The sequence below is a fragment of the Anomalospiza imberbis genome, chromosome 5, assembly GCF_031753505.1.
Source record: "Anomalospiza imberbis isolate Cuckoo-Finch-1a 21T00152 chromosome 5, ASM3175350v1, whole genome shotgun sequence".
Lineage (NCBI taxonomy): Eukaryota > Metazoa > Chordata > Aves > Passeriformes > Viduidae > Anomalospiza > Anomalospiza imberbis.
In genome coordinates, this window is record NC_089685.1 from 39,778,404 (window position 1) to 39,788,625 (window position 10,222).

The 10,222-nt window shown below is 35.0% G+C and overlaps 1 protein-coding gene across 4 annotated transcripts in view; it reads left to right on the plus strand.

Annotated features, from left to right (window-relative positions):
• TMTC2 (transmembrane O-mannosyltransferase targeting cadherins 2) overlaps positions 1 to 9,293 on the plus strand; it is a 230,874-nt gene extending 221,581 nt beyond the window's left edge. For all 4 annotated transcript variants that reach the window (XM_068190320.1, XM_068190323.1, XM_068190321.1 and 1 more), the window contains one exon: positions 6,736 to 9,293. In XM_068190320.1, coding sequence (XP_068046421.1) covers positions 6,736 to 6,915 — 180 coding nt within the window. In that variant the 3' untranslated portion in view covers positions 6,916 to 9,293. The remainder of the gene's footprint in view (positions 1 to 6,735) is intronic.
• The last annotated feature ends 929 nt before the right edge of the window (positions 9,294 to 10,222 follow it).

The window sequence follows — 10,222 nt, forward strand, 5'->3', positions numbered from 1 at the left end:
TCCTCTTTAGCTTTTATTGTGGTAACACAAGTATGTTATCTAAAAATGTCCATCACATTTTCCATATAAACTGAGTGATTACTAGGAGACTTCTTAAGCATTAACCAAAGCAGTTGATACATGGCCATTGGTAAAAAATGTCTAGATACACAGAAATTACAAGTGTAAGTACATTTTTGTGGGATGTTTTCAGCTGTTATTAGGATCCACAGCCTTTAACAGTTGTAACACGTGCTTTTGCTGATCTGTAAACTGGCCTGCCCTGAGCTTAGATGAAGGCCAATGGTAGCTAGTTTTTCAGTATCAAGATGTAACATGTATCCATATATGGTAGTTTGGTTTTGGATAACTATGTTTATAATATGCTGAGCAGTCTTGGAGGGTTGAGATGAACAAGATGTTAAGGGGAAAAAAAAATCTTCACTGGCTGGAGAGCACTGATAGTAAAATGACCCCTACTGATGTGGTAATTTGAGAAACAAAGTAGACTGCTTGATGCTTCCTTCCTATGCCAAGTCTTGAACTCTTCCCTGACTCACAGCCCTGGGTTTTCTTAATGATGTTAATGTCTCAATTCAGAAGCAAACTGAATAATTTGATGGTACTCTTGTGGATGAAGACTCTCATCTGTCACCCATAAATAGGAAAAAAATGCTTAGAAACCCTTCCTTCAGTTTTTAATTTCTGGCTTTAAATGTACGTGTCATGTAGTTTGCAATTTGAGATAGAAGAGTCTCCAGTGTTTCAAAATACACAAGATTAGATGCATACGATTTCCATATATATCCTTCTTTCACCAGGTGGGTTGCAGTGTCATCTGCTTTAGGTGTCCAGATGAGAGTATCCAAGTGTAAAGAAATAACAAAACTTTAAAAATAAAAAAACTAAAACAAAACAAACAAAAAAAAAAAAACCAACAAAACAAAAAAAAAAGCATGACCTAATGTTTTTGTAATATCATCAGCTGTTAAGGTGACCAGGTATTAACTCATTTTGGCTTTCTGCCTTATTAGCATAATATATTATCCTCACTCAGGGCTATACATGAATAGTGTTCAACAGAAACTATTTAATTACTATTTACTTTTTAAAATATTTTAATTAGTTTATTTATTATTTCTCTGGAGGTCCGTTTTTTTTCTGCAGGGTGGTCATCTTCCCTGGAATCAATAATGTGTTAATTTGGTAAACAGTGAATGAGATCTCTTTCTGTTTAATGATATTTTAGTAAACAATAGGTATGGTTATTCTCTATTCAGTGTTAAGAACATACTACTCTTAAAGATGATGACTAAATCCAAGGATCCACTCCCCTCCAGAGCCTTGGTTTATTGTTCTTTAAATTTATATAGCTATTTATGTTACTCATTCTTAAGGTAATTAGATAGGGACACAGGTTTCCTTTGCAGCAGAGATGTTTAAGTCCATTTCTGACTAATACAACAGTGGAAACTGTTCTCTGTGTTCAAATTAATACTGGCAGAGTAAATGTTTTCCTCTCAATTTCCCCTCTTAACTGTTTAAACTGGAAACTGTTGTTGACATAAAAGCATACTTACTAAAATTGTTCATAAGCAGATTTGAAATTTACGTGATGTACTTAACTTTTGTAGAGGAAAAGTTGCAGAGCATTTTTCCATTTTAAGAGCTTGCAAAGATGCTGATTTTTTTGTTTATTTGTTTTCCAGCAGGACTGAATGTTTTGCTGTCTGGTTCGATGACACAGTAAATCCCTTTCAACTTTGAATTTTAGCTTTTTTATTCTGTCTGATCCATACTTCTTTGCAATACATCCTGTCATCTTGATCCAGCATGTTTTTTGCATCAAATTATGAGTACCTAGACAATTGACTTTTGTTGTCTTAGCCAGCTTACGGGAGATCAGTGTCTTAGCTGTGGTTCATGTACTGTTTGGGACAAAATACCAGACAGAGCATATGCAAACTGCAGTTCTTTAGAAGCCCTATAGTGTAGAGAACCAGGTAGAAACATGAGTCTCTCTCCATACCTGCTGCTAGGTTTATCTGAAAATGCCAGATCACTCCGATAAAAAGGTCTGCTTCCACGTGCCATTGACGAATTTACAGTGTTGTCAGTGTATTGCATTGGAGAGTAAGATGCAGCTGGCAGCAATTGTCTCTCAGCATAGTCCTCTCCTGCTTTTCCTTCCACAAGTAATAAAAGTTCAAGAGAAAAATTTTGATATCACTGTAGAAGGATAAAAAAGGGCACGACAGCATATTACTTAGTGGCCACTGATCAGATGCAACAGTCCACCATGATTTTCTCTCATGCCTAGTGAGCCATTCTAGAGCTAATGACTACTCAGTCATTGTACCACCTATGTGTCTTCAGTTATCAAAGAGAAATATCTGAATTCTTCACCCCTTTTAAATCAAAGTGCTGGCATGAAATACTCATTTGTGATTGATGTTTTGTGTCCTTCTTTAAATCAAAAGAAATCCTTAAAAGAATATGTGTCCTTAATTGCACTTCTTAAAAACAATACACAGCCTCTGTGTTTCTGGTAGGTTGGCCACACTTATTGCAGTATTCAGTCAACAGTTCTGGGGTTGTTTTGAAGCATCTACAGTATCAGACACAGCAGTAATTCCTTAAGAGCAAGATGAATTTTGGCAACATCTTTTCAGTGACTTTATAAAATGTATAATTGAGAAGTATCTTGCACTTGTGATTCTACTGGGGTAAAAATTGCCATAATTTCCTTAGAAGTACCTCAGCATCAACAAAATATTCTTTCATCTCAGAATCTACTGCCCTGATCTCTGTGGTGTTGAGCAGAGAAGGTCATCTGTAAGCAGAGCTTTGAGGAAAACAATTTTGATTTCCTTGCTTGTGTTTAGACTGTTCTTTGTTCATCCTTCTCTGCCATGCAAAAGGTATATTTGTGCTACATTAAGTGTTTGTGTATTTGTTTCTCTCTCCACAACTTCTTTGACCATGAAGGAGTAAAATTGTCTTTTCATGTTTGGGACTGTACTTCTGCTATGGCATTTGCTGTATGTGGAGCCAGAGATGACAAACAAGAAGACAGTTCATCTTCTGTGTCATTAAGATTGATTCTGTTTGTGGGTCCAATACTGTATATGGTTACAGTAGTGTAATTCTGAAATACTACTCAGAATGATTTTGAATTATTTGAAGATTCTGTAGTTCTCTAATTCTAGGGGGGACTTTTTGATAAGATTTTTGCATAGCCCATTGCTCTCCTTTTTTTTGGTACTTAAGAGAAAAACTGAAAAAATTGTCATCAATGTAAACCAAAACCACCTCAGGCAACTAAATGCTTGCTTTGTGTTATTTCGTTATTCGTTAACTAATCTGTTATTCCTTTTCCCTCCTCCCCATGAGCATCTTCCCCCACCACCCCCAAAAAACCACTAAGGAAAAAAGCACACCACGATAAAATGCTAATAATGGGAATAATTCCAAATAGACCATAAAAGACAGCATTTATAACCTCAGTAGAAATGCCAGTCAGCTATTTTTGATGTAAAGCATCTGTCTCAAGAAGGAAATGAAGGCAGGCCTGTTTCTCCTTTCAAGTCTCTGAAGTAGTAGGTGGTGTCATTTGTTATACAGTGCTACAAGTCCCATGTTATTGCAATGGTAGCTGCTGACTGCCTTTGTTAACGTACTGAAAAGTTTTATCAGCTGTCTTTAATAAAAGACAATCTATGTGAAGCAAAACTACAGCAAATGTCTCTTGCTCTCTTACCCTCTGACCATTCTTTTTAAATGCCTGAGAGCAATGCCACTGATGAAGAATCTTGCAGACATGCAAAATTCTTGTGACTGTTACAATAAACCATAGATATTGGGGTGACTGATATCCTAGAAAGTTAAGGAGCAGTCTTTCCAAAATCCTGTACACTTCCATATGTGAAATATAAAGGAGCTGGAATTAACTTTCAGTACTACCTGAAATGATTTATCAGTTCCCATTTTCCATGGATACCTTTGTGTAGAACATTAATGGCCCAGAATTTGTTAGGGCTGCAGGAAATCAAAAATGGTGTGTAGAAGTTAGAAAATTTCAGTTAAATGGCATGCAGTTTGTTAATTTTATTTGTTTTTGTTGCTTGCTCTTTTGAAATTATGTATCAAATTATACACACGATGGTAGGAGAGTTTCTTAGCTAGGCATATAGTCTTATATATATGATGTTTTTGATTAGTCCCATACACACACCATATTTTCAGGAGGGTATGGAGGAAATGGGGAGGAATTCTGGAAGCCATATGAGACAACTGAGTTATTTCCTGCACAGTAAGTTTTGTGAATGCTGTAGAATTAGCCCTGAGCACATTTAAACATGTGTCTTATTTCTATGAGTTTTTCTAGGTTTAAGATATTTTTAGTCCTTATCCACTGTAAGCTTTGTCTCGGTGCAAACACGCACATAGTTATAATTCAAGTGAGAGGACAGCTCTGTGTCAATAAATTTAAGAAAGCTTTTTCATTCATGAACTCTCATTAAACAAAGTAGGATGACTAGAGGGAGTGGACATTTCTACTCATGATTTGAGAAAATTCTCTTAAACAATCTGAAGTCTAATAATGAATTAGATATGGGGGTATTTAGACAGTCATGTACTTGGGAGCTGATTTCCAAACGTTCTTCACTTTTCAATAACATCAGTTGGCACCGAGAACATCTGCAATTAAGGAGTATATTATTTCATTACAAAACATTATGCAAGACACACACTTCAAAGGTGCAGCTATGAAAGTATGGCTGCCAATATGAGTTACTCATAGCAGAGATTACATTTCAGGGGCCTACTTTCCCTTCTTTTGAAGAGTATTTAACTGATAAAACTATATAAAACCCAGCTGGCATTTTTTGTTTGTTTGATTCACTGTAGAATGACATAAGTGACTTACAGAAGGTGGGAAAAAATCTGTCAGGGTAAGGCAAGAAAAAGTAAAGCTAAAAATTACATCTTCAGATTCCTCTTCATTAGCATTGTGATGTTTACAATAAGGAGAGCTGAATTAATTTTGTTTGCTTAATTTTGAAACTGTAAGCCATTTGTTCTGAAAATTTGATGCATCATAGTTCTTTATAAGTTTTTGTGATGTGTATATTAATAGGTTAAAAGAAGCAAGAAGAAAGCTGAAAAAATATGAATATATAGTATGAGAATATAAAGTATTGGAATTATCTAACAACACTTCCACCACAAAATTTAGGTTTTGGACATAAGAATTATAGGGATTTTGTTGGAGCTTGATTAAAAAGGATAAGAGTAATGAGTTTTAATTTGTAGTGGAGAGGCTTGGGACAAAGGTAAGTCTTCCTTGTCATAATGATTTCCTATTGCCACATCAGTCTGGGAGACCAACTGTAGTACATATTTTATTGGCCTTCTACCTAACATATTTTCATACAATCATCAAATGCTTTGGGTTGGAAGGAACCTTGAAGATTATCAATTCCAACCTTTCTGCCATGAGCCGGGACACCTAGACCAGGCTGCTCAGAACCCCATCAAACCTGGCCTTGAGCCACTTCCACAGCTTCTCTGGGCAACCTGTTCCAGTGTCTAACCACTTTCCTGAAGTTATTGTCACTGGAGAGCTCCTAAAGCATACCAACACACCCTCACAGTAGACTTGATATGCATTCACATTTTGAATATTATTTTGAGCAGAGCACTGATGAGTGGTGGCTTGAAACACTTACCCTCTGAGGCAAAACTATGTGACTTTTAAAGTGAGTTTTCCTAAAGCTCATTGAAACTTAGGCTGACCTGAGGGTGAGAACCATAGTGAACTTTGTATGGTATCTTTTTCCCATTTTTCTTTAAAATGCAAAGTACTGGTTTGACAAATGCCTTTACTGTGCTCTCATTAGGATGTGAATACCTTTGGTGCTTGCCAAAAGGTAGGTTAGACTCTTCAGCTTCATAAATGTGCTTTTCTGCCCTTGTAATATTTGTTAATTCCAGTGCAGTGACCAGGCATGCTATTATCATGAAGAACCTATTATATCATAATGGAATAACCTAGAGATGAAAAAAATAAAAACAAGCTAAGCAATTTTTCATAGCTAAACATGAAAAAAATTCTAGTAACGTAAGCTTTTAAATTGATTTTTTACAAAATTTTAACATTTTTAAAATTAAAATAGCATTTTTTCCACCACTGTTGGTTTTACTCAGTCATTCATTAAGAAATAATTGCCACAACCTGAATCTAAAAGGATATCCTAGAACCCCTGGACATCCTTAGAATATGAGAGCAGGCTGTATTTTCTACCAGTTACAATTAAGACAAAGAGAAGAAAGGGATAAGTTCCAATTATTATTGTGTTAATTATTCCCAATGATTATAAACTCTTTATTGGCAAGGGGTTTGATTAAAACTAAATTCTTGTTGCTAATTCACTCTTGGATTACTTTAATTTTCTCTTGGAACCTGTGTTATGCCAACATTACCACATTTAAAGCTTTTTTGAGTTCTGTGTTTTCTCATTAAAGAGAGAAGTCTTACCTCTGTAGGCACTAGAGCTTGACCTGTTTAAAGCACAAACTATGCAGCAGCTGTTCAGAAACTTTTTCTTGTTATATGTATTTGCTTAAATTACTAAATTGCTTCCATGAAAAATCAGCAAACATAAGGGAGTAATTTAAGTGGAAGAAGATTGTCTAAAAAAAATATTGAAAATATTTGTAATATTCCTCCTTCTTTTTTTTTATTGATACCAGTATCCAGCTGCCCTAATGAATCTTGGAGCTATTCTCCATCTCAATGGCAAACTGAAAGAGGCTGAAGAAAACTACCTCCTTGCTCTTCAACTTAAACCTGATGATGTCATCACCCAGTCCAATCTTCGCAAATTGTGGAATATCATGGAGAAACAAGGTTTGAAAACATCCAAAACATGATGATGAAAACTCTGAACTTCTTTTCCTTAAAATTATTAAACCCAAGAACTTGAACTTCCACACAGCTGTCAGGTCAGAGAACTTGCTGGATTTGACTGCAAGGATCAGAGGTCCTAATTGCTGCTAGGAGAAGCTATTCTGCTAGAGAAGTAGAAAAAGGGAGACTTTGAGGGATTCATGAAGAACTTGTTACGCAACAAATTTGTTTGGAACAATGGCATGTGAGAGAAGTTGTTTTGGTATATTTGATAAATAATTGCAAATCCCATATTGCTTACTTTTGGGTGGGTACTTGGAATGTATACTGTCATAGAAATATTAAGGGAAAATCACACAGTATACGCTAAGCTATATGGGAGTTAAAGTGGTAATAGTAGGTCAAAGTATTTTGCTGATACTGTAACTTATTAAAATGTGTACTAAATCCAGTGTGTTTGCAGTTTGTCTTAATGCTGCTGTATCTCACTTTTGAACCACTTGCTAGCCAATTTCACAGCTTATATGGCCCATTTTTTTCAAACCTGTCACATGATGACAGCAATGCAAGTTGTTTACTGAGAATATGCCTGTTACTTAAGCTTGTTAACTAATAGTGCAGTTTTCTTGAGATACACAGTCAAATTTCTGTGAAGTAGGCAGAATGACCAAGGAGCTGTCTGTGTTCTACATCAGACGTAGTACGTAGGCTGGTAAAAAAAAAAAGACCAGAGGTGTGATTCAGTAATACAAGCAAGAGGGATGTTTGCCCTGATACCAAATCAGTGCGGTCAGACTGTAATCTTACAAAAAAATAATTGGTATTATAGAATAATGTGTTTGACTTTCTTTACTTTGCTATCAGATAAATCCAACTTTAAATTGGACTCTGCATATTATATTTTCACAATTACTAATTAAAATGGGATTTTAAAATATTAGTGGGTAGGCTAAAATGAGACTTCATGAACAACTCAGAGAAAAGGGAATGTTATGCATGGATGAGGCTAGTAAATAACTGAAGGGACTCGATTTGATCATGCTTAAAATAGTGTAGATTAAGAGGAATCAGTAATGGTGGCTGCCAGTTACTTTTCATATTGTTGGTGTTTTAAACAAACCTATTCAGATTCTAACCAAATATTAGCATTCTATTTTGTATTCTGACACATGCTAGCAGCAGAGCTGTCAAATATCTAAATATGCTTTTGGTGAGGTTCAATTTATTTCTGTTTCAGAATGATTTAGCCTCATTACTGTTTTAGTCTTCAGATTTTAAATGTAAAAAATAATTTATTTTAAATCAAAGTATATGAAGCTTTAGTAATTCTTTTTTCCAGGCCATTTGTTAACTGCTTTCTTTCTTTGGAATAAGTATTATTGCTTGTAAGAAAATTTACTATTTCATTTAATGGCCCTTTGGTATCTGCTTCAGTATTCCTTTCATAATGATAGATTAAATGTTAAAGTGGTAGAGCACCTTGAACTGAAGCTTCTTCAGGATCTTCTGTTAAAAACTTTATTACTGAAAAGGGGTTTGGGGTTTTTAGTTTATGTATTCCTTTTTAACTGTTGAGCACCATTCCAACAAAAATGTAGAGAAGAACACCTTGCTGTATTTATTTATTTATTACTTGACTGCAGCAATGTTACCTGCCATTAACACAACAGTCTCTAAATGTTGCTATTTCCTTTATTTGGTTTTACTTGCATTTGTTTTTTGTGGTTAGCATATGTACCAAATGGGAAAGGGAACACTTGAGTTATACTTTACCTTCTTGGTCATTCTACCCTTACACGTGGATTTTAAATCTGTATTGAAATAGATTCAAAGTCAGTATAGTAGAAAAACTGTAGTTATGTGTATTTCCTTTTCTTTCCTCTTGCTCACTAAAATACCATCAGTTGCTAAGTTTACAACTGGCCCACCAGAAGGGCCAGAGGGGCAAGATTGTTTGGTTTTATGGAGTGTGTCAAGTTTCTCTCAAATAATGTTCTTGCTGGAAAAGCAAAATTGAAGGATCAAAAGTTAAATTTCTACTTGATCGTTGAAACCAGTGTTAGAATACAATGGTAGCTTGAACTTATTCTCCTGCTTTACTGACTTTCTGGGAAAAGATATAGAAATAGATAGTAACTGTAACTGAGCTTGGTATAGAACTGTGGTATCCTGCAGCTTTATTTGCTCAACAGCCATCAAACTTCGATGGCTTCTTGGTCTTAACCATTCACCAGGTTATTTGTCTCCTTCAATGCGTGCTTGTTCTTGTTTGGTAATTGTTATTCATTGCACAAAACGGGGAAGAGGGGAGCACTCCTGTGATACAGCGTCATGCTTACATTAATGACTGGTTTTGTTTGTTTCTTTTAAAAAAAGAAAAACAACAAAAGAAAAGGAAGGACTTCCATAAATTTACCAAGAATGTCCCTGAATACATTTTTTTAATATAAGTCTGGGCTTGATAACTTTCTTCTTTTGGGATAAATTTAAAACATGTTTAAAATATGTCTCTCTGCTCAGGGATTTGTGGTGGATTATTGCAGACAGTGCTAAAAAAAAAAAAAGAGCACAAGACAAGTTTACTAAATTAAAATTTTATTTTTGAAAAACTGTTATTTGTATAAATTATCAGATTTGTAGGCTTTCCTTTTTGTAGAAATAATTGTTTATGTGCCAGATAAAAGAACTTCAATTTTGTTTTCAATAATAAAGCATTGATAACTAATACCCTGTGTATTCCTTTGTGTTACTGTAACGGCACTTCGGGTTTTTTAATTGTTCTAATTTAATGAGTAATCTTGATTATTTTATGTATGGGAGTACTGTATAGTATAAGTAAAATACAACCTGTCACATTTGGCTTTCTTCTATATTCTATTGCAATTAGACTTCAGTGGATATTTCCAAAAGGTTCCCTGAAAGCATTTTTTAATATTTATTCTCACTAAATCTAGCCAAAGGGATGTGATAATTATCATATTTGATTATTGTATCTAAGCCCTGTAGGAATAAAAGCTGATTAATATATTTACAAAATGCTCTTATGTTACCATACAAACATGATGTCAGTAAAAACGTTGCTAAAATGTAATTGGTTACAAAAGCTGAAGAGAATAGTCTGCCTACGTACAAGGTCTTTTGCATGTATGAGGTCACCTTTTCATCATGCTGCGATGTCATACGATGAGTTTCAAATCTTCTGCCTTCCTGTGCAGAGGTGTTATGAATTGACATGGTTCTTTTGCCTTTTGGCTGTCTTTTAATCTTCTGTGGACAGAGCCTTCTTAGCTCAGTGCAGCACTAATATTCTTGTATCTTCCTAGTGCTGTT